Source organism: Chelonia mydas, chromosome 11 (assembly GCF_015237465.2).
Source record: "Chelonia mydas isolate rCheMyd1 chromosome 11, rCheMyd1.pri.v2, whole genome shotgun sequence".
Classification (NCBI taxonomy): Eukaryota; Metazoa; Chordata; order Testudines; family Cheloniidae; genus Chelonia; species Chelonia mydas.
The window spans coordinates 18,460,853-18,486,347 of NC_051251.2; the positions used below are offsets into that span (position 1 = coordinate 18,460,853).

At 41.3% G+C, this 25,495-nt stretch overlaps 1 protein-coding gene across 6 annotated transcripts in view; it reads right to left on the reverse strand.

The window, feature by feature from the left end:
* Positions 1-25,495, reverse strand: part of ZRANB3 (zinc finger RANBP2-type containing 3) — a 184,756-nt gene that overhangs the window by 103,766 nt on the left and 55,495 nt on the right. For 5 of the 6 annotated variants that reach the window (XM_043525050.1, XM_043525049.1, XM_043525048.1 and 2 more), the window contains 5 exons: positions 14,763-14,934; positions 9,115-9,243; positions 2,291-2,410; positions 1,525-1,644; positions 463-642 (listed from right to left, as the gene is read on the reverse strand). In XM_043525050.1, coding sequence (XP_043380985.1) covers positions 463-642; positions 1,525-1,644; positions 2,291-2,410; positions 9,115-9,243; positions 14,763-14,934 — 721 coding nt within the window. Of the gene's footprint in view, positions 1-462; positions 643-1,524; positions 1,645-2,290; positions 2,411-9,114; positions 9,244-14,762; positions 14,935-21,998; positions 22,144-25,495 lie in introns of those variants that run through there. The other variant, XM_043525052.1, reaches the window with a different exon arrangement.

Below are 25,495 nucleotides of genomic sequence, written 5' to 3' on the forward strand. Positions count from 1 at the left end.
TCAATTTCTATAGTTTTCTAATAGAAGCTTCAGTTAATATTTTCTAGGATGAAAAGCAGCTGTCTCAAAAACAACCTCATCCAAGCCATCCCAATTTCACAACTGATAGTGGAAAGACAGAAATTAAATGTTTTGTGATGTTAATCTTGTCTACCACTACATAAACCTGCTGAATCTTACTGGATCCTTTAATGATCTTTTCTTCCCTATTTGCACCTTAAAAAACAAAACATGTTTATCTTTGCCTCTTACGAAAGGATAGCAGAAAAGATAAAAGTTAGTTCTGAATAAAAGCTGTCATTCTGGTCCCCTGCAATTGTACATATATTGGTTGGTTTAATATCCTGAGATTAGGACAATGCCCCTCTACAGAATCCTCCACAGCAAACATCCTTGAATACTGTGGATTCCAGACACACATCAAACACTTTGTTGATTACTTTGTTTTATTTCAATACATACCTTGCGATTCAACATTGCCCACATAAGAGGATCCAAAGTTCCTTTTGCAATAAGGTAGTGGATATTTACAGAACTGCATTGTCCAATTCGATGTGCTCTGTCTTCTGCTTGCTTCATGTGTCCAGGGTCCCAGTATAACTCAGCAAACACAACGTGAGTGGCAGCAGTAAAAGTTAAACCCTAAACAAAATTAGTAAAAGCAGTGTTGATTCACTGATTAATCAAATGCTAGACAGAGAAGATGTGACTGTATAAACACACAAGTACATTTCACTGAGTGACTGAACATCAGAAGGGAACTACTACAAATAATGTAAAATATTTTTATAATGGCAATAAGATACTGGAGACACAAGGTGGATGAGCCAATATTTTTTATTGGACCAACTTCTGTTGCTGAGAGAGAGAGAGACAAGCTTTTGAACTTACACAGAACTCTTCTTCAGATACTGGGTGACCTGGACAGCAGATGGTTAATAGACAGATACATGTTGGGTTTTTTTCTAAGGTGAGCCAAGGCATTTTGCTTCTTGTTGCAAGCAAAACAGGATTATTAATTTTATGGTTGCTCCATTGAAGAGTACCCACACCAACTATACAGCAGTATTGATTTAAGTATTGAAAATGGATATAAGACAATTATTAATGCTTCTGAAGTATTTGTGCCCATAACAACATGAAATAGCGACAGCTGGAAATGTCAGTAAGATATAGATAAACTGCAGTATTGTGTAACTGCCACCACATTGCTTCCCCAGCAAACAACAGTGAAAAGTGATGTTTGCTTCTTATTACATTGGTGCTTTTAGAAATGAGTGAACTCACACCAACATCCTATTCAAGTACAGGCTGACACTTTCCTTGCTTTGGTTCTGTAGAAATAATTTCAACTTAAATTCAGTACCGATTATACGGTTGGTGCTAAATTGGTTGCTGAATGCAAAAGCCTCATGATATAGGTCACTTATAGTAAGACATCATATGTGTATGCTTTGTCTTTTTAAATTTTATACTTCAAATTGCATTGTCCAATATCTACTTTTTTTTTTTTTTAAATCTTACCTGACCAGCAGCCTGAATGCTCAGGATGGCCACACGAGTATCAGGATCCTTCTGAAACTGATGGACAAGATGGATTCTTTCTACTGAAGGAACACTTCCATCTATCCGAATGTAACGTGCCTATAACATCCCAAGATAATGGCAAATTTACACAATGATTCCCATAATTTACATAAAAGGAATTTTTTTTTGGACACTATCAAAAAACTGGGAAACAGAATAGCTTTGTTCTACTCCTAACTCAGGACCATAGGACCTCTGTGTTTCAGTCTTTTCTATCTGTAAAATAGGGATAATCATCTCACCTACCACATGGGAGTTCAATGAGGCTTAATTCATTTATTAATGTTTGTAAAGCAACACGGAATCTTTAAATGGAAAGTGTTACAGAAGAAAATTATTTCACTGTGACGATTATTTATTAATATTCTCTTTAATTCCAACTACCATTTTGTGAGCTATTATAGTACACTGAAACAGTACACTATTTTAGCAATGACCTAAAGGACTTACTCTACAATAGTATAATGGCAAGGAATCTGGCATTTACTGTTCCAGATACAAGTGTTTACATTATTTCCCAAAACTATTCTACAACCAAGATCTTTTCAATACTGACTGTGGCCCTGATTCCACAAACACTCACATGAATTACTGAGAACTCAAGGAGCTATGCAAGTGCCTCAGTGTTTGCAGGATTGGGGCCTAATAATATAATCTTTGGAAGAGGTCATTTTTAAACTCTATGAAGAGCATTTAAAATTACCTTGTTTTCTATGGCTGCCTCTGTACAAGCTTGGAGCATGCTTAAGTGGTGAGCAAAAACCAGAAATTTAAGTTTGTCATTCTCAAGCATCATTTTGATATAGTCCTTTACTGCTCCTGCCTAGAACACAAGAAATGGTGAAATTTTATTAGTTCTACAGACTATACAAAAAATTCAGACAGTGATGGTTTCTTTTAATACCTTTTGTGATGTAGACTTTATTAGGAGGACAGAAAGTTAACTATTTTTTAAATCGTATGAGTCATGTTCTAACAGAGAAAAGCCTTTCCAGATACTGTCTTCATGATTTTAATGATCTGCTGTTTCTTTACAAGTTTCTCTTAACTTCAAAGGATTTGATAGTTTTGTGGTGCTTGTTAAGGATTAAAATGCAATTTTTAAACTCCCTTTAGCTAAAATAATGACAACTCAGACTGATTATTTAATATGCTGACAATCTAATGAATATCAATTGATTTCTGTCCTAGAGATATTTAAAGGGACACCAACAAAAAAAAATGCATTAAAAAAATCTGCACCTGTGTCCCTAACACCACTGATTAAAACTGAAAGAATAATCTAATTCACTTTTTCCTATTTCTACTTACGTTAGGCTTGCAAAATATTTTAAAAACTTAGCAAACTAGAGTCATTTAAAATGATTAATATGATATTGGTATTGATATGGTATCAATGGAAGATTATTCCTGTTAAGTATTTGATACAGAAGGCTATACTCTTTGACCTTAATATCATTAATATAAAGGTTAATTTATTACCTAATTAAGTGGCTCTTTTAGTAATGAATGATACGATCACAGAAAAGTTCCAAAGTTTTCTCTATCAAAGTTTAGTCTATCACACTTGTGCAAAGCATTGGTTAGTTATGAATTATTTATATTACAGTAATAATTAGAAGACACAGACAAGTTGGGGCCCCACTGTGCTGAGCACTATACAGGCATATATTAAGACACTTCCTGTCTCAAAAATGTTACAATCTTAGTTTAAGACAACATGCAGCTCATAAAACAAACAAATGGCAGGAGAGAGGGAAGGTTAAGAGTGGAATTTGGGGAAACAGTAATACAAGCATGTTATGGACACACGGGACTAAATAGTACATAGTTTGTTTTGGTTTGTAAGGAGGGATTTGAAGGAGCGTGCAGTAGTGGCTTTGCAGATTGTTTGGAGGGAATGCATTTGATGCATTTGAGAATAGGGTGTCAGCGGAGGGACTCATAGGGCCAAGAAGATAATTTTGAGGGAGGTAAACTTGCAGTAGTAAAAATGCAAATCTCAACTCTCACTGAACTCTGAAGTCTGCAGATTCAGGCACTAAACCATTTGAAGTTAGGCAACAATAAAGTTACCTGTGAACGGACGAAAGAAAGGCTCAGTAACTGGTGATTTGATTAGCAACAGTCATTTCCAGTAGATTTTTTTACATCTTAAGACCTAAGGAAACAGATGTGGCTTTATATAAAAATTTTATTATTGGGCTTTTGTTGAGATTTCAGATGAGTCTCCCCTGACCCTAATGTATTTAAAGAAAGTCAATGGATTTAATTTATTTAAAAAAGCAATTCTGAAAGTTTCTTTCAATTATTTGGTCCAAATGTTTTTACTGTTCACTGCTATAAACAATATTTAACTTAAGATTTTTTTTTTGATTTTCAACAACAGAAAATACCGATGAGTAAATATAATTTTTATAAATATTCAATGTGATGCAAAAGCATAACAGTGGTATGAAAGTTTTCAAATATTTTGCAACTGGATCTCAAGTTTCTCTAAAGATAAAATAAAGAGCACTCAGTTAAGCTTCAGCTATGTTGCCATAGCAAATAGACTAAGTCACAGAACTTTTAATACAGTTTCTTTTGGCCTAAGTAGCATATCTATTATGATTTACCTTTTCAAAGTATTTACAGCAGTAAACGCCTACATTGTTTTTTAAGAGCTTCACATATAAGGTTAACTTACAATTATTGTAATACTTATTTGAATTCTCTTTCCACATTTGGCAAAGGTAACTATATGCTGCTTTTGACAGTAGTTTAACAAGTCTGAAGATACCCGCACAGTAGTTCTGCTAAGCACTTTTCCACAAAAAGAATGTGGTTTTTAAAAGGGCCTACCAGTATGCAAATTAACCTAGAAAAATATTTCTTTTGTGCCATGTAACTCTTGCTTTTTGATTTTTTTAAAAACCAGGAGAGAGAGCAAGAGAAAGGAAAGTGAAATACAGTAAATAACCTTACATTGGCACAGTAGGAAGGCAAATTATTTTCCCCCTGCTAATTTGTTTTGTGTCTCAGTTGAAACAGTAGAGTTCCTCCTCTTTATTTGCTTTGACAGGCAGGATGACTATCAACTACCTGCAGGGTTTTCCCACTATAGCTGCCTCATCAAGTTAGATTTCTTTTTATCTTAAAAAAAAAACAAAAAAACTGTTAATCCATTCTAGGTCCTAACCTAAGAAGGTGAGTCTGGAGGCAAAACCTGCACTATTCCCACATTCACAAAAAGCACATTAGCCAGAAGGTGATTAGGTAAGGGCTTGTCTACACTACCCCTTGGGGTCGATTTAAGATACACAACTTCAGCTAGGTGAATAGTGTAGCTGAAGTCGACACACTCAGATCGACTTACCCTGGTGTCTTCACTGCGATAAGTCAACAGCTGACGCTCTCCCGTTGACTCCGCTTGCGCTTCTCATTCTGGTGGAGTGCTGGAGTCGACGGGAGAGCGCTCAGAGGTCGATTTATCGCGTGTATACTAGACGTATACTAGATGACCCCTGCTGCATCGACTGCTGCCCGCCAATCCGGCAGGTAGTGTAGACAAGCCCTTAGATGTGAGGGAAGTTTGGTTTTGGAAAGGGAAGAAAAGAAAGCCTTGTCTTGCGATAGCTTTAACAGTCCGCAAATAACAGCCTAGGCATAAGACGATTAGATAGCTGATGAAAAAAGCTTGGAACTTTGTTACAACCGTCATCAGATTAGTGTACAAGGATTCACCCACTGGATATCACCTGCTCTTGGCTTCTGGGTCTGAGCAGAATCTAAGCACTGTCTCAGGCTTTGGACCTCTGGGCACACTTCTGGGGACACATCCTCTAACTAGCACCCAACCCAGAGAGAGAAAACTTTACCTGCCCAACTGCCCAGGCCCTGCAACTTGTGCCAGCTGTCCCAAGCAGCTCTTGCACATTCCCAAAGTTTCACTGAAGCTGTTGATCCTCTAACTTACTGTTACCCCCGTTAGGGACTACGTGACATTGAATGCAAGAGTCAAAAAGACAGTGCAAAGGAATTTCTAAAATAATCACCCTTTACTCATAGAAAACACACAAAAGCTATACAGATCTATGGAAAAATAGCAAAAACCTGCATGCAAACCCCTCTCTCAGTTTCCTCACCACTCAGAATCCATTTGGCTTTGGTCAGTCCTTTCAGGTTTCCAAGACCCTCCTTTGCTACTGCCCAGCCTTGCCTTCTGGGCCTGGTCTCCTCTCTCTCTAAAATTGCCTGTAAGGAAGTCCTCCTTTTATAAAGGTTCCCACTTAAGGTGACTTTCCTCAGTGTCTTCAAGTCCCCCATTAGATAATCCATTCCTTGGGTATCAGTCCCCTGAAAAGAAGTTACCTATCCTCCAGTAATCATGGCTGATCAAGACATTTAGTCAGCGCTGATTCCACTGTTGGTGCCCACCTCATGTGCATGAGATTTTTTTTTTTTTTTTTTTTTAATAGTAGTGTGCAGTAGGGCCATGCATGAGCCCTGTGCTTTCTTGTACTCCCACACAAGGGCATTAGGGGCAGGGCATCCAAGATCCACCTTCATTTCCCTTGCAATCTGAAACTCAAAAAACAGGAACAGAGGACAGGTCATGGGATCACACTGACTACATCTCGAAGAAAGACAATTAAAATGTAAGTAACTGTTCTTTCTTGAGTATGTGTCACTGTGAATACCATTGTAGGTGACTGGTGGGCAGTCAGGATGGTGGTAATGAGGAGTTTCAGCTATGTGCGTTGAACAGTGATGAATTTGGCATCAGCTCTGGCAGATGAGTCCAATGCATAAGTCTTGACAAAGGTCAGTGGGGCACTCCATGTTGCCGTTTTGCAGATATTGGAAATTGGTACATTTCTGAACCAGGCAGAGGATGTTGCTTGAGCTCTGATGGAGTGAGCCTTGATGTTTATTGGGATTATTACATCAGCTAACACATTTGTAATCCATTCCAGTATCCTCTGTGAGGAGAGGGTTTGAACTTGAGAACACGTGCCCATGACTACAGATGGAGCAACAGTCTGAACAATTTGGTCCTATCAGTGTAATAAAGCAATGGTCTTGGATATATCTGGTGTCTTTAATTTATTTTCTTTTGATGCCAAGTATGCCATCAGAAAGAAAACAGGCAGACTGATTGACTGGTTTAGATGAAATTCTAAAGCCACCTTAAGAATGAACTTTGGGTAAGGTCTTAGCAACACCTCATCCCTATGGAATTTTGTATAGGGACTCAGGCTTAGCCATAATTGCCTAACACTTAGTCTCCTGGCTAAAGTGTTATCCACTAGGAAGATCATCTTCAGATGTGGTGCAGGGAGTAGGTTTGAATGGAGACTCCATCAGTGTCAGGACTAAATTGAAGTCCCAAGTCGGAGCAGGTTCTCTGACCAGTGGGGAAGTGCGTAACAGCCCTTTAAGAAACTTTGATACCATGAGAAAAGACTGAGCATGACTATATAGGTGGATGCTAAGCTGAGATTGCTATGAAATATACCTTAGTAGAGATGAACAAGAGGCTATCCTGTATAAGTACAATAGATAAGGATCTGTGATATTGAGCCTGGATCTGGTCAAGACCACGATGGGCTGGCCATATAAGAACATAAAAACATAAAAATGGCCCTCCTGGGTCAGACCAAAGGTCCATCTAGCCCAGTATCATGTCTTCTGACAGTGGCCAGTGCCAGGTGCCCCAGAGGGAATGAACAGAACAGGTAATCATCACATGATCCATCCCGTCGCTCATTCCCAGCTTCTGGGAAACAGAGGCTAGGGACACCATTCCGGCCAATCCTGGCTAATAGTCATTGATGGACCTATCCTCCATGAATATATCTAGTTCTTTTTTGAACCCTGTTATGTGAGGTCTTGGCCTTCACAACATCCTCTGGCAAGGAGTTCCACAGGTTGACTGTGTGTTGTGTGAAGAAATACTTCCTTTTATTTGTTTTAAACCTGCTGCCTATTAATTTCATTTGGTGACCCCTAGTTCTTGTGTTATGAGAAGTAGTAAATAACACTTTCTTATCTTCTTTCTCTACACCAGTCATGATTTTATAGACCTCCATCATATCTCCTCTTAGTCGTATCTTTTCCAAGCTGAAAAGTTCCAGTCTTATTAATCTCTCCTCATACGGAAGCCGTTCCATACCCCTAATAATTTTTGTTGCTCTTTTTTCTTGCCCTTACCATGAACTTCCTCTATTTAAATGGATATATTCTACTGGTGGATACTTTCCTGCTCTGTGCCAGGATTTCTTGGACCTATAGGAAGCAATCTTGGTCAATGGTTTTCAATCAGCCAAAAGCCATGCTCTGAGGTCCAGTGACTTCGAGTTCACATGGAGTATCTGGCCATGGTGTTGTGAGATCAGGTCCACGCAGTCTGGGAGCTAGATCAGAGACAGATGGACATGTAGTAGGTCTGTCAGCCAAAACTGCCTTGGCCAGTAAGGAGCTACAAGAAATATCGTGGCTTTGTCGCCTTTGATTTTGGAAGTCACCCTGGGGATTGGTGGAAAGGCATACAAGAGGTCTTGAAGACACTGCACAAGGAAGGTGTCCACTAACAACTTCAGATTCATACCCCTTTGGAATAAAAGTTCTTGCAGTTGGTGTTCATGATGATGGCAAACAGGTCTGTCACCAGAGTCCCTCAAAGACTACTTGCGAGTGGTGACCAAGTGTCTCCTCAGGAAGTCTGCCAGGTTGTTGTTGATATCCGGGAAGTGAAGAGCCCTCTGGGTTATCCTATGCTAGTGGCACCACATCCAGAGTTTGATGATTTTCAGGCACAGTGATGATGAATATGTGCCTCCTTGCCCATTTATGCAGTGCACTGTGGAAGGACTGTCCATCAAGACCTGTAGAGTTTAGAAGAACAGTTAGGAAGGCCATGCAAGTTAGCCTGAAGGCTCTGAGCTCCAGGAGAAATATAAATAAAGGAAAGGAATTATTTAAATTCAAAAGATGTTAGGACAAGGAGCAACAGCCTACTGTAAACATAATATTGGGGGGGGGGGACTTAGTAGTGAGAGCAAATTGGCAGTGAAACTGACTCCCAAGATTGGTCAAAGCACAAGCATTGTCATTGTTGGCATCTAAGACAGATAAGATATTCAATGCAGAATGTCACACTGAAAGTTCAAATAGTCTCTTCTCGCTAAACATCTGATAATGCTATTCAGAATTCTGAGACTGAAGAAGTCATGCAAAAGTGCTTTGCCAATTTATTACTCTGCCAGATAGTTTTAGTTTGTGCTTATTATACCAGAGATACCACAAATCATCAAAAACATTTCACATAATTAGCTATCCACCTCTAAAAAAATATGGGAAGTTATGGTGACTGAAGATCACCCAAATGCCCAACTGTCCCAATTCTGTGCAGAAGCAGGAAGAGTCCACTAGTTAGGTGATTACACACTGGAAGCACACCATATAAAAATAGTAGAAAAAGAGATAATTAAAACATATGATTGAATACATATTTAAAATAAAACTATAAAAAGATTTCATTACCTTGGCAATGGCAGTTTGTTTATACATGCGTGTAATCAGACCCATGACTTGAACAAAGTGGCTTTCAGCGACATCTGAATTTGGAGCCCTCATTAATTTTTCCCACTCTTCAAAGCTGGTATTCAGTTCCTGAATGGGGGAAGAAAAATGTTTAGAGGTACAATATAAATGGCAGAACAATTACTGCTTCTGTGAATCATGTCCTACCTTCCTACCAAAAGGAACGGTAAGGAAGGAGATTATATTCAAAGATGCCAGTTTTTTCATAGAAAAACATCAGTACAGCAGCAAGTCAGTCACATGTTCCTACCAATAATAGAAACTTGTGACAAGCTGCGGGTGAAAATAAAGCTCACTCTGTTAACATTATAAATCAAACACTAAGCACTTTTTATTAAGAAGAAGTACTGAACAAGCAAAAAGAATTCTAATTACATATGAAAGTGGAGCATCAGGAAAATATAATCATGTAACAAAGAACATTTATGGTAAGATTTAGTTTTAGTCAATCAGCCAAGATGACCTGATGAAACTTATTTAAATAAAAATACAATGTAATCAGCTATCAAACCTTCACAATATTTTCCTTTGTTACAAATAACTAAACAAAAACATTAATTCTACTTGATTGATCTAATGCCATTTATGCTGATTTTCATGTGCTGTTAAATACTTAACGGATATAACTATTTGGTACTCTGGTCACAAGGTTTGGGCACCTTTAAACGTAAGATAGACTCTTGGCCCAGATTACCTCTCCCAATGTAGATGTTAATTCTTGTAGGGCATGGGTATTCCATCTTATCCCTTTTAGCATCCAGATGTGAGCCCAGGGTAGGGAGAGACAGACACACTTGTGAGAGTTGCATTAGGGTTGGGTGTTTGAGGCCTTCTGACACTCATTCCCTAGAACTCTTGCTCCCAATCCTACAACATGCACAAACTGCAATGTGACCTGAGGAAGGGGTCTTATGGAGGGAATGACTGTGTGTAAGGAAGGAATGGGGTGGACTTGTGGAGGGAGAGCAGGGGAATGGGAATTTAACTTTTAATTGAGAGTGGAAGAAAATTTAAAAAAAAAAAACAACTGAATACATTAAACAGATGTATAAAACAGGAATGTAAAATGTTAACCGGTTAGCATTAGTCTTAATGGTTAACTCACCTTAACCATTAACTCCCGGGCCAGCTGGGAGGCTGGCCGATCGCAGCAGCCCTGCGCCAGCTGAAGCGGCCCCAGCTGCGCCGCCCAGCCACAGCAGCCCCAGCCGCATCTCCCAGCCAGAGGAGCACCACCCAGATGGAGCAGCACCACCCAGCCGCACCGGTCAGCCCCTTAATCGGTTAACCATTTAAACGAAATATTTTTAAATAAATTAAACAGTTAACTTTTAAAATGGTATTTACATCCCTAATATAAAATGGAATATACTTATAAAACAACGGTGAATAGACCAGGGTTGGGGATGAGTAGTCATTTTAATAATTTGATGGGAAAGAAATGGAGACAAAACTTTTAAAAGGGGAAAAATATTTGCTACCTTTGTTACTATTATGATAAAAGCCAAATCAAAATCAGAAATAGTGAAGAAATTAACACACTTAATATAATACCCCATTATTTTCTTCTAATACAAGGTCTTATCATAATTTTTGAGAAACGGACAATTTTAACGGGGTTTATTTCATGTCCTCAAACTCACCTGAGTGATTGGGCTACACAAACTGTTTACATGTAAATCTGTAGCACGAAAAACATAATTCCAGAGTATACAAAATCTTCCATTGGGAACTTTGGTACAGTACAACAGTTATCATGATACTAGGGTCTGAAAGCAAACTACCTCAACCACAACCCAAATAAGTCTGAGATAGAATCATACAACCATAGGACTGGAAGGGACCTCGAGAGGTCATCTAGTCCAGTCTCCTGCACTCATGGCAGGACTATTATCTAGACCAGACCTGACAGGTGTTTGTCCAACCTGCTCTTAAAAATCTTCAATGATGGAGATTCTGCAAACTCCCTAGGCAGTTTATTCCAGTGCTTAACCACCCTGACAGTTAGAGGAAGTTTTTCCTAATGTCCAACCTAAACCATCCTTACTGCAATTTAAGCCCATTGCTTCTTGTCCTAGCCTCAGAGATTAAGGAGAACAATTTTTCTCCCTCCCCCTTGTAACAGCCTTTTATGTACTTGAAAACTGCTATCATGTCCCCTCTCAGTCTTCTCTTCTCCAGACTAAACCTAATTTTTTCAGTCTTCCCTCATAGATCTTGTTTTCTAAACCTTTAATCATTTTTGTTGCTCTTCTCTGGACTTTCTCCAATTTGTCCACATTCTTCCTGAAATGTGGTGCCCAGAACTGGACATAATACTCCAGTTTAGGCCTAATCAGCATGGAGTAGAGCAGAAGAATTACTTCTCGTGTCTCGCTTACAACACTCCTGCCTAAACCTTCCAGAGGATGATTTTTGCAATAGTGTTACACTGTTGACTCATATTTAATTTGTGATCCACTATGACTCCCTGATCCCTTTGTGCAGTATTCCTTTCTATGCAGTCACTTCCCATTTTGTATGTGTGCAACTGATTGTTCCTTCCTAAGTGGAGTGTTTTGCATTTGTCCTTATTGAATTTCATTCTATTTACTTCAGACCATTTCTCCAGTTTGTCCAGATAATTTTGAATTTTAATCCTATCCTCCAAAGCACTTGCAACCCCTCCCAGCTAGGTATCATCCATAAACTTTATAAGTGTACTCTCTATGCTATTATCTAAATCATTGATTAAGATATTGAACAGAACTGGACCCAGAACTGATCCCTGCAGGATCCCACTTGACTGTGAACCACTGATAACTACTCTCTGGGAATGGTTTTCCAATCAGTTGTGCACCCACCTCATTGTAGCTCCAGCTAGATTGTATTTTCCTAGTTTGTTTATGAGAAGGTCATGTGAGACAGTATCAAAAGCCTTACTAAAATCAAAATACACCAAATCTACCGCTTTCCCTCTATCCACAAGGCTTATTACTCTGTCAAAGCTATTAGGTTGATTTGACATAATTTGTTCTTGACAAATCCACGCTGACTGTTATCACATTATCTTCTAGGTGTTTGCAAATTGATTGCTTAATTATTTGCTCCATTATCTTTCTGGATACTGAAGTTAAGCTGACCGGTTTGTAATTCCCCAGGTTGTCATTTCCCTTTTTATAGATTGGCACTATATTTGCCCTTTTGCAGTGCTCTGGAATCTCTCCCATCTTCCATGACTTTTCAGAGATCATCGCTAATGGCTGAGATATCTCCTCAGTCAGCTCCTTGAGTATTTTAGGATGTATTTCATCAGGCCTGATGCAGCCAGAGCCCTGGGACCCTCCCACCCCTGAGGGTTCTAGAACCTGAGCTCCAGCCCTACTCCAGAAGTCTACACAGCAGTGAAACAGCCCCACAGCTGGAACTCCGCAAGCCCAAGTCAGCTGGCATGGGCCAGCCACGGGTTTTTCTTTGCCGTGTAGACATACCCTGTAAGGCCCTTTCCCTCATTTTGTCAGCTCTGTTGACTGTCAGTCAGTCTCCCAGAACCCATTACACTAGCTGTTCTATCCCAGTCTCTTCTGGTCCCACCCTAACCTTGCGTTATACACCCTCCACAAAGTTAAAAGAAAACCCGTTGATGGATCATACTGAAAATCCTTTCATGGGTTATACATTAAGGTTGGGGAAAGTTATTAGAAAGGAAAGCAGAGATTATACCGACAGCCCTAATTGTATTTTTAAATCTCGATGTGTACCTAGATGCGCAGGTAGCAGCTACACAGCCAAGAGCACTTTAGTTTATAAACAGCAAGAAGAGTCTTTTTCTTTTTGATGCACATTTTCCTACAGTTTACTCACGTGTATGTCAACTCGAGATTATTTTACTGCAACACACTGTACTGTTTAAGAGTACTCTGAAACTGAAATTGAATGTGACTGTCCACTTATTAAGTCGTGCACCCTCACGCAGAGAACACAGACACCAGAGCACTGGTTGTGCAAGAAGAGAGAGTGGGGAAAAGTGCTGGCCAGGCATTTTCTGCTGAAGAATTGTCAGGTTTGGAATGCTCTCACTTCTTGGTCTGCTAGAACCCAGATTTGTTAGCTTTCGGAGAACACCACAAAACTCATATTTATTCTTGGGAATTAGAGGAAGAGACTGGTTGTTGGGATGCGTATACTTGGTCTTTGGATGGGCTGCTATTAAGGAGACATGCTTTTTTGTTATAATTATTGGTTGTCCCATAGATGTATTAAAGAACTTATTGGTTTAACTTTAATAAAGTTCCTGACAGATTAGAATGTACGCTAAAAAGGGACAAAATACTAAACCCTGGGCAAGTTACTGAAGTTTATAATTTTAGATCAGAATATTTGATTATGTGTAAAATGCGAGATTTTGAAAAAGACTGCAACTCTTGCTGGTGAATACAAAAACACTAGTCATGAACTAATTGTGTATGAAATTTCTTTCAGTGAACTACCCAATAAACACTGCAATTAAATGTATTACTGTACTTTTAAGTGTTGTAGTCATTGCAAATGTGCAGATTAAATTTCTTGTACTGAGGGTTTATTCAATTTTTGTAACATAACTTAATTTGGCAAAATATAGGCGAGACAGAGAATTAAAACAACCAATGTGTGCTAATAAGTGTAATTAGACGATTTTGTAAGGTAATCTATAAGAGACATTTCAAATTAATACAAATGAACCTTTAACTGCAGTTACTTCAATATATTCTCCTATATATACTCCTCTTATAGTGAAGCTTAATTTTTTGTTTGTTTTTATAATGAACATTTAGAGTTCAAGTATTCTTTTGGAATGCAGTACCTGTTACCTACTGGTACCAGATAGTGTTAATCCACTTAGAATGCAGCATTCATCACCTCTCTCTTTGGGGAAAGTATGAGTAAAAATCCCTGGCTCAGGGTTTTGCTGCAATTATTCCCAATAGGGAGAGAAGATGCAGTCTTGTTCTCTGTTCTTCAGGGAGTGAAGATACAGCCTTGTAGTGTCCCCACCCTCCACACCAGACATTCCGAGGTTGAAGAGGATGGGATCTTTTCTGTACCTCTAATACTGGTAAAACTCTGCTTATAAAGTGAAGCGTTTTTGTGGAAGGGAAACCCTTCACTATGAGTTTTGGGTCCTGCACCATTTCAGGTGATGAAAACTTTGCTATTGACTTCAGTGGAGCTGGATCAGGTCCTGTAAGAGAGAGGTGAGTATGCACATGTATTTTATTATATGATACGAACAATTTATTTAAAATCCTAACACATTCTAATGTAGTTACTGTATGTGGTAGACTACATCATAGTGTATTATGTATCGCTCTTTCCATAGATCGCTTGTGGATTCACCACCCATGGTAATGCAGTCACCTCATACCCATGGTGATAAAACCTATGCCCCATTATTTTATTTTTATGTGTATGTGTAACATAAACATACACTATATATAAATTCATGTTCCTTATATACAAAAATATATTCCAAATAATTCAGATAAAAAAGGATAGTAAACACAGTTAGATATTACTGCTAGCACCAAGTTTGTTAGATATTTAAAAATATTGAATGAGAGTCATTTCACCTTAGCCGCAGCTTTTGGGAGATCAAATGGAATACGTTGTCTAATTTTGGGAGGCAACTGGGTTAGAACTTCATTCTTCAAGCGTCTGATCATTATGTTACTTAACAACTGATGTAATTCATCTAAGTTGGAAGCCCCTCTGCAGTCCCATAGAGTTCTTTTACCAAAAAACCTGAGAATGAGAAGGTGAGAGGGGTGATGAAACTTGTTCTGCTAACTTGAATCAACAATTTCTTTCATACACATTTGATTTATAACATGGGGCAAGATATCTATGTGTGTCAGAGCCGTACTCAGTGTACCTGGGTGTGAGGCACAGGTGGCTCTCCATTTCATTTCTGCCTCTCCACAATCCTAGAGGCTGGCAGGAACCAAAGTGGCCAAGAACAAGTTAGAGCAGTCTAGGGGCTGCTTTAATTTGCACCAGCAGATAAGGAGCCTCTCCACCAGCCAAGAGTATATTAAACTCAGGCCCTGCCAAGGCTGGAGGTCCACACTGAGCAGCCACCGAGCAGCATGTCTAGGCTAGAGCATCTCAGCTTTGTGCATTGCATCAGGTGGGGTAAAGGTTTCTGGCACCTCTGGAGGTGGGGGAAGGGATTGTTTTTTGTTTTGTTTCACTTCTGCTGTTGAATTGCCTTATGCCCCCCATCCCCTTTCAGCCCACTGGTTTGTACCCATTCCCTTACCTAATATTCTTTTGTATAAATGATCTCAGAACTCCTCTGTGTACAATTGGGTTTTTGTGTCAGAGGCTTCCGGATCTGCATAAGCAAAAGGGTGGGTGGAGGTGTCTAGGTCTGACCCAAAGAGAAACAGGTGCTACCAGCACATGTGCCAGTGCAGAGATGGGGAGGGGGTAGTTTGGTATAATTCTTTCCTGATTGCCAGTGCAGCACAGCCAATACAGAGGATGATCACTGTTTTGGCTTTGTTGCTATAAATGTCCTAAGAAATGCTGAAGGCAGGCCAAAGATTGAGAAAGTCTTACTTTTGTTCCAAGAATTTTAACAACCCACTTTCCTCCTTAAGAGTCTCTGTTCCCTGAGTGAATGATTAAGTGTCACCCCAACTGCCAGGTAACCTTTGAGCCCCCCACGTTCCATCTGAACACTCCCCTCTTTTGAACCCCTCTTAGTGCTATTTAACCAGAAGGGAAGATGGAAAGGGGAAACATCTGCCAAACACTGCCCCCCTTTCTGTTTTTAGCTTTTTTCTCACTCCTTTTCTATCATACTGGCCAGGAGATGAGCGGGACAAGTAGCACGACAAATTCCATCAAGATTTCATCAACTCTGAAGAGCTGCCCAACAAACACCTGCCCAGGATAGGAGTATATTGAAAACATCTGAAAGAATTTACAGTTCAGCAGCATTTTACTCTGCTGTCTAGAATCAACTTAGGAAGGGACACAGAGACTCATTTCTGAGCTGGTGAAGTATGATCATACTGTGAGGATGATGTATTCAGGAGGAAGATGCTGGCTACACCACTATTTGCACACTTCCTGTCCTGCTCTCCCATATTTATGTACTGAGTACTATATATACAATCCCCAGAAGACACTTTTTCTGTCCTAATTAGAGTCAAGGTGCTACCATTTTATTCATGTAAGTGAGAGAGGGGGAAAGTTAAGAAATGGTAGGCAAAAAATTCAGACTCCCTCCAGACCTTTTACCTTCAGAAAGAGGTGACCATGAATATCCAAGTCAAAAGATATGCATGGAAAATACAGCATAAAAATGTTAAATCAAGCTTAAACATCATAGAACATTTTTATTTCAGCCCAATCATAAAGACAAAGTTATTTATTTTGAGCATGGCAGACCATCACTCAGTTTGACTTTTTGCACATTTATGGTATTCCAAAAATAAAATCATTATCCAGAATTGAATAGCTAACCACACTGTACATCCCACACACATTTGTGGTGTGAAAATTTCACATTCACACAGTCAAAACACCTTAGAAAAAACAAAGTTACTCTGTCTGGATATCAGACAAAGCAGTTTCATGGCATCTCAAATGCTAAAAAATACATAAGCCAGGGTGTAAAACAAAAAATTGTTTTGGGAAAATGGAACCTTAGAATATGAATTTTTATAATACCATCCAAGTGAAAGTCAAGTTATCTGGCAAAATGAATTCCGTTAAGTAACAGAAATGTGTCTTCCCAAGTCTGAGGTTCCAGAAATGTACATAAAGTTGAGAGCTAACATAACCACATCAGTGATAAAGATAACCATTAAGAATGACACAAAATGAATTTGTGGTATAACAAGGTTTTATAGATTGAGTTCTGAAAAAAACAATGATTTAAACCACAGTTTCTTAGCAAATCTGTTTCTGAGCAACTCCTCTTTCTTTTCTACTTTTAGAATACATCTAGAGAAACTGATTCTTAAATGAGAGAGAGAAATGTCTAGGGCACTGGACTGGAACAAAGGATACCTAGGTTCAATTCCCAGCTCAGCTACAGATACCCCATGTGAGCCTGGGCAAGACACTGTGTCTCAGTTCCTCATCTGTAAATTAGGGCAATGCTTCCTTATCTCACACGGGTATTGTGAGAATACAATACATTAGTGGTTATGAGATGATCAGTGATGAGGGAAATAAATAGCTGGACAGGTAGTCTAGCACAGGACTGGGGTGCCTGGACCTCCCAAGTTTTAAAGCTAGCTTTAAAACTAACTCAAAATATTTACTTTCTTCACTCCCCTGAATGGATAATTTACTCCTGGCGGAATTCTGTGCCACTGCACATGCACAGAATTTATGTCCCCGCAGATTTCTTTGCTTCCCTGCAGAAAAATGACTTTCTGATGGGCAAGCAAAAGAAAGCCAGCAGTATTTTTCGGGTGCCCAGGGCAGCCAGCAGAGAGGTAAAGCACTGTGGGGCAGGGTGCAGGACTAGGGAAAATCCATCTGGTGGCTCCTAACCAGCTGTTAGCCCCGGCTGGGCTGGGGAGGACGGGACTTCCTCTTCCCCTGCATGGCATCTGGGGCTGCGTCAGACCCACCCCCAGATTTCTCCCCCAGCTGTAGGAAGCTCTGCAAACTCCCTCTGACCCCATGCTTCCTGTACCCATTGCTCCTCAGCTGCAGGGGGAGAGATCCCCCATCTGCCCAACCCCCGTGCATCCAGACTCCTCATACCTAGACTCTCCCGCCGAGTCTCATACCCTCCCCATCCCGCACCCAGAACCCCCCTCCCCCGCGATGAGCCTCACTCCCCGTGCACCTGGACCACCCCAATGAGCCACCCGGCATCTGGATCCCCACTGTACCAAGCCCCAATCAACTGCACCTGGATCCCCACCCTACTGAGTCCCACTCCCCCAGCATCTGGACCCCACCACTGAACCCCCCACACTCAGACCCCCCTGCCGAGCTCTATCCCCCTCCACCCCTCCACCCCTACTGCTGAGCCCCAACTACCTTCATCTGGACCCCCCTATGGAGTCCCATTATGGTTGCACCCAGAACCGTCCAACAAGCCCCTGTACATCCAGATCTCCCCCCGCACTCGGATCCCCCACTCAGCCGCCCATACCCAGATTGCCCCACACCTCTCAACCCACACCTGGATTTCCCCACACTAAGCCCCCTCCACAGTTCAATCCTGTCTTGCTGAGCCTGCCTGCCCACACCTGGTGCACCTTGCACAGAGGAGCATGCCCTGGGGTGTTTCTGGGGCAGGCCCAGTCCTTGCGCTCTGTCAGGGTTGGGTGCAGCCTCATTGCTGAGTGAGTGTCCCGGGGGGAGGCTGCACAGTTATCTCCCACCGCTGTGCAGCCAGTGGTCTGTGCGCTCCAATGCCTTGCTAGAGCCTCCACATGTATTTGACAAATAAAATTTGCAGAATTTTGCAGACTTTTAAAATATTGTGTGCAGAATTTTTATTTTTTTGGTGCAGAATTTTTAATTTTTTGGCACAGAATGCCCTCAGGAGTAATAATTTGTTTATAAAGCACTTTGAAGTAGTATTATTACTATTAGAGCTGCCCAAGGCTCAGGAATTACAGGTGAAAAAAGGCTGTTTACCTGTTCTGTAACTGTTGTTCTTCAAGAAGTGGATGCAGATTTGTATTCTACTCAAATGTGTTCACACCTAACACATAGGAGCAAGAGACTTTCCTGCAGCAGTGCCTGTCGGGGCAGTGAGAATCCCCTATGCCTCCTTGTGACCCCTCCTGAAGCTATAGAAGGGCAACGCTGCCCCAAATCCCCTCAATTTCTTTGCACTGGAGAAAAAGCTAAGGGTATATCTACACTGCAATAAAAGACCTGTGGCACTGAGTCTCAGAGCCTGGGTCAAATTAATTGGGATCTTGCGCTGCAGAGCTAAAACTAGCAGTGTAGGCATTCAGGCTCAGGATGGTCCTGAGGCTCTGAAACCCTCTGTGACATTGAGCCAGAAACGGTTAAGCAATTTGCAAGCTAAATGACCCACATTCAACCTTTAGAGACATGTGAGAAAAGCATGTCACTGGTAATTAGGGACATTTCATAATGTTAGATAGACTAGAGTTTTGAAATGCAAACCTGTATTGTAAGAGAATTAGAGTAATACTAATTGTACGTGTTTACTAACAACTTGTCAGATGTTAACCATGTAAACAGACAGTTCCTGTCTGTTACTACTATTGATTCAAGGATCAAAAAGGGAATATTAATATCTAGATGAAACCTGAACGTAGTAATATCATTATCTATATTTTTCTTTTAAGTTTGTAGTAAACTGTCTTTGAACTACTTAATGGATAATTCCTTATGTTGATGAATGCAACTAGTTACCACATAGGAAATAAGAGGTTCTACTTCAAAGCCACAATGCTGCACCCAAGTAAAGCTATAAAAAGGACTCTGGTGCCCTGATCCTGTATCTCAAATCTGCTTAAGATTCATCAGGGGAAGTTTGAGACATAAGAACATAGGAATGGCCATACTGGGTCAGACCAAAGGTCCATCAAGCCCAGTATCCTGTCCTCTGACAGTGGCCAATGGCAGGTTCCCCAAAGGGAATGAACAGACAGGTTATCATCAAGTGATCCATGCCCTGCCACCCAATCCCAGCTTTGGGCAAACAAGAGACACAAGACTGAGGTCCCCAGCTCCAGTCTGGGTAACCCTGATATTCGACATTGGACTATAACCTATGGAACTAATTCTGAAAGAACTTTTGCAACTTTGAAGCTCACCATCTCTACTACGAAACTGACTTAAGAACTTTATTTATATCTGTATGTATCAGGGTGGGCAAACTTTTTGGCCTGAGGGCCACATCTGGGTATGGAAATTGTATGGCAGGCCCTGAATGCTTACAAAATTGGGTTTGGGGTGCAGGAGAGGGGGAGGACTCTGGCTAGGGGTGCGGGCTCTGGGGTGGGGCCAGAAACGAGGAGTTCAGGGTGCGAAAGGGGGCTCCAGGCTGGGGCAGGGGGTTGAGGTGTGTGTGTGGAGGGGGGAAGGGCTCCAGCTGGGGGTGTAGGCTCTGGGGTGGGGCTGGGGATAAGGGGTTTGGGGTGCAGGAGGGTGCTCTGGGCTGGAATCGAGGGGTTCGGCGTGCAGGAGGGGGATCAGGGCTGGGGCGCGGGAGGAGCTTAGGGGTGCAGGCTCCGGGTGGTGCTTACCTTAAGCAGCTCCTGAAAGCAGCGGCATGTTCCCCTTCTGGCTCGGGCAGGTGCTTACCTCAAGCAGCTCCCAGAAGCAGTGGCACGTCCCCTCTCTGGCTCCTATGCAGAGGTGCAGCCAGGAGGCTCTGTGCACTGCCTTGTCCACAGGCACCACACTCACAGCTCCCACTGGCCACAGTTCCCAGCCAACAGGAGCTGTGGAGGCAGCGGTTGGGGCGGGGGCAGCATGTGGAACCCCCTGGCTGCCCCTAAACATAGGAGCCGGAAGGGGGACATGCCACTGCTTCCGGGAGCCGTGGCCACTCCCTAGCAGGAGCTCGAGGGCTGGATTAAATTGGCTGGTGGGCCGGATGTGGCCCGCAGGCCGTAATTTGACCACCCCTGGTATGTATAATGATCTTTTAACCTATACTCACCCTCTTTTCTTTTTTAATAAATCTTAGTTTAGTTAATAAGAATTGGCTGCACACGTGTATTTGGATAAGATCTGAAATATTGATTGACCTGGTGGGTAATGTGTCCGATCCTTTGGGATTGGTAGAACTTTTTACATGATGAACAAGATTTTCAGTTATCCTCATCATATTTGATTTGGCTGTCTGGGTGGAAGCCCAAGGATGGATTGTTTTAAGAGAACTGTATTTTTGTCTTCTGGGTAACCAATAAGGTATTAGGGAAGTTTTTTTATTGCTGGCTTGGTGAATCTAATTATTAGAATAACCACCAGTTTTGGGGATTGTCTGCCCCATTCTTTTCAGTTTGCCCTGACTGAACAATCTCAGCATGGCCCCCCGGGGCCTTAGTCACACCCTCTCCCCACACTGGGTTTCAGAGCACTGGGCTCCTGCCTGAGCCTATACATCTACACTGCTATGTTTAGCGCCAGAGCCCAAGGCTGAGCCAGCAGACCTGGGCTCTGAGATTTGGCGCTGAGGATTTTTCTTTGGAGTATAGACATACCCTAAGATTCTGATGGAGAAGGGATAGAGGGCGGGTTATGGAATACATCTTGAAGAACTTAAATTGTTTTTTCTTCTTCACATGGCTGTAGACATGTATGCCATTCAGGTGATTCACAAGTAGTACAGTATGGTGGGAGATAATGAGTCCATTTAAATAGTGATTGCAACAACACTTTCCAAAATTTGCATCAAATCTCAAAGTGGTGATTGCATAATGATGAGCAAAAGTAGGGAAATAAGGTGTGAATTTTTGACAGTGAGGGTAATTAACTACTGGAATAATTTACTAAGGATTGTGTTTGATTCTCCACCACAGACAATTTTAAAATCAAGATTGAATGCTTTTCTAAAAGATATGTGCTAGGAACTATTTTGGGGAAGTTCTATGGCCTGTGATATACATGAGGTCAGACTAGATGATCAGAATGGTCCCTTCTGGCCTTAGAATCTACAAATTTATGCATTAATAGATAAACTGCTGGATGACACAAAAAAAAGAGTTAAGGGCTTTCTTAACAGATCGTCAGCTGGCTGCAGCTCACTCTAATCTGCCCTCCACGTCACAGCTGTTTCCTCCATTGCAATGGCCTCTGCAATATAGTGCCAGATATTCAACAGTTTACGGAAGGCTTACCCTTTGATGGACAATCTTTGTTTCAAATAAGACATACAAGGTGTTGTACCCTTTTAAAAATTCACACACTACTCTCTGCTCCCTGGGAGCATGCACTCCAGCAGCTCGGAAGCACCAATGTAATCTTCCACAGCAAATATTCTCAGCATGTCAGAGACAGCTCTTCTATCCGCTGAGGCAACTTGACACCTTCAGGAAGAGACAGAAACCTGTCAGAAGAGGAGGTCATCTAACTCCCGCTCTAACCACTTGTTTTACCCTCAACCTCCTGTAGGGAAACAAGCCTTTTGATTTCTTCTTCAAGGACAGCAATGCAACTAGCAGCAATCTTCTCGTTCCTTCTTTCCTTTTCAGGAACAGACCATCTCACTTCCTCAGCATTTGGGAGATATAACCTTGGACAGAATCCACCACAACCCTTGGTACATTGTTCCAATAGCTAATTAGCCAGTTAAAAAAGAATGCCTTATATCCAATCTGAATTTGTTATACCTTTCTCTGCTATACTGAAGAACCCATTATTACATTTTTCCTCATGTAGTTATTTATAGACTAATCAAGTCACCCCTTAACCTTCTCTTTGTTAAGATAGATGGAAGGAGCTCCACTGGTTTATCATTGTAAGGCATATTTTCTATCCTTTAATCATTCTTGTCTGAATCCTCTCCAATTTATAAATATCATTCTTGAATTGTGAGCACCAGAACTAGACACAGTATTCCAGCAACAGTTGCACCAGTGCCAAATACAGAAGTAAAATAATCTCTCTATTCCTACTCAAGATTCTGGTTTATACATCCCAGGATCTCATTAGCTCTTTTGGCCAGAGTGTCACACTGGGAGTTCATGTTCAGCTAAAGATTCAAACTTCCCACCCCCCAAATCTTTTTCAGAGTCACTGCTTCCCAGGATAGATTCCCTAATCCTTGAAGTATGGCCTCTGTTCTTTGTTCTCAGATGTATACATTTACATTAGCCATATTAAAACATATATTGTATTCATGCGCCCAGTTTACCAAGGGATTCAGATCACTCTGAATCAGTGACCCATCCTCTTCATTATTTACCACTCTCCCAATTTCTGGGCGATCTGCAAACTTTAACATTGATGACTTCATGTTTTCTTCAGGTCATTAATAAAAAATTTGAATAGGATAGGGCCAAGAACTGATCCCTGTGGGACCCCACTGGAAACAGACCCACTCGATGACTATTTCCTGTTTACAGTTACATTTTGAGACCTATCAGTTAGCCAATTTTTAACCCACTGAATGTGTACCATGTAATTTTATATTATTCTAGTTTTTTAATCAAAATGTCATGCAGTACCAAGTCAAATGCCTTACAGAAGTCTAAATATATTATGTCATAGAATATCAGGGTTGGAAGGGACCACAGGAAGTCATCTAGTCCAACCCCCTGCTCAAAGTAGGACCAATCCCCAATTTTTGCCCCAGATCCCTAAATGGCCTCCTCAAAGATTGAACTCACAACCTTGGGTTTAGCAGGCCAGTGCTCAAACCCCTGAGCTATCCCTTTCCGCCCCCACCATGTAATGTCAATACTATTACCTTTACCAATCAAACTTGTCATCTCTTCAAAAAAGATAGCAAGTTAGTTTGATAGGATCGATTTTCCATAAATCCATGTTGATTTGCACTAATTACATTACCCCTCTTTAGCTCTTTATTGAGTTCTGTGTCTGCAGCTCCATTATCTTGCCCAGGATTGATGTCAGGCTGACAGGCCTATAATTACCCATGTCAACCCGTTTACCCTTTTAAAAAATTGGCACATCATTAGCTTTCTTCCAGGCTTCTGGAAGTTTCCCAGTGCTTCAAGACTAATTGAAAATCAACATTAATGGTCCAGTCACCTCTTTTAAAACTCCTGAATGCAAGTTATCTGGACATGCTGATTTTAAAATGTCTGACTTTAGTAGCTTCTGTTTAACATCCTCCAGAGACACCAGTGGAATGGAAAGAGTGTTATTACCATATGTTGAGACTGTACCATCTGTTTTTTCACCAAATATAGAACAGAAATACTTGTTGAACACTTCTCCCTATTCTGCATTATTATTGATAATTCTCCCACTTCCATCTAGTAATTTAGACATTGCTTCCCAGATGAGGATATCATACTTCACTAGGAGAGCTTGTTGGTTTGCTGTTCTCATCTGGAGGAAAGTAGTAGAATAAATCTTTCTTGCTAAGCAGTCCAGTCTTTCTTTGGGGTCGACTTAATTCTCCCCTGCTGCAATCTCTTTTAATGGCTATGATGATGAGGGAGGTGGGTTGGAGCAAAACATTCAAAGCCTTGCAATGGTACATGGTATTGTTTGTCTATATGTTTGACTGTTGGGGCTAGCAACACTGGTGTAAGACAAAAGGCTTTCACTGGCTGTCAGAGGGTGTTATTAATCAGCAGGGCTACTCTTCCTGGAGCTGTTGCCTGAAAGATGTCTAATAACTTGTGTGTATTTTCCTTTACCAGTTCAGCTTGTGTACCTAGACAAGCAGCCATTCTCCTAAGTAAGTCCTGATAGAATTTTAAATCTTCTGGCGGGTGGAGAAGATGAACTTCAGACCACTGAGTCGTCTAGGGAAGATGAGCACAGAATTGCTGGAGGTGATGTTAATTTCTTGAGGCTAAGGTTGATTCTCTGGCAAAGACTCCTCCAACAGCGGTGGTTCGAGAGGACAGGCATTGTCCAGTACCTGTATCACAGGCCATTCTGGGAGCTGGTCCACTCAATAAGGGGATCTCCCTTCCACTGGGTAGTGATTTAGATCTATGTGAACAAGGGGCACCCCACAGGGCCCAGGGAAGCCACTGCAAAATGGCATAAGGCACAGGAGGCCAATACATACATTTCCAAGAAGGTGTGTCCTTGTTATAAGAGCAACTGTGCTCTTGGTGCTGATCTTTTCCCTCAGTTGGGTGTGTGGAGGATATAAAGGGCTGCTTTCACCAAGGTGATAATGGAGATGAGCTGAAGGACTCTTAATCAGAGTGGGTGGAACCCGCTGAATAGTCAGTGAGCATCAGTAGTGCCTGACCTGGTGGGGCCACTGGATGACCTCATTTGTCCATAGTCCAACAGGGGAGGGGGAAATGTCAGTACTGGAGGAGGAACTGTGGTTGGTATAGCAAAGGCATCCCAAGAAGCAGAAGACCTTAAAGAGGGATCCAGTATTGAGAAGGTGTCCACTATTGGGGCCAAAGAACAAGATGGAATTGGTCCCAATTCTGAGGGATACTTTAGTACTGAGTTTGCTAACACTGAGGCTGAGGATTTTGATGGTACTAAGAACAATACTGGCCCAGCAGCCATCTTTGTCAATCCCAAAGTTGTCAGTGATAGTAGTCTCTGTCCTGGAGTTAGAAATGCACCGATGTCCTGTAATAATAGAGCGGAGCGTACTGACAAACAGAGCAAATCTGTTGCTGCCACACAGGCATAAGAGACTGTCAGTACAGAAAGCAGCAGAGCC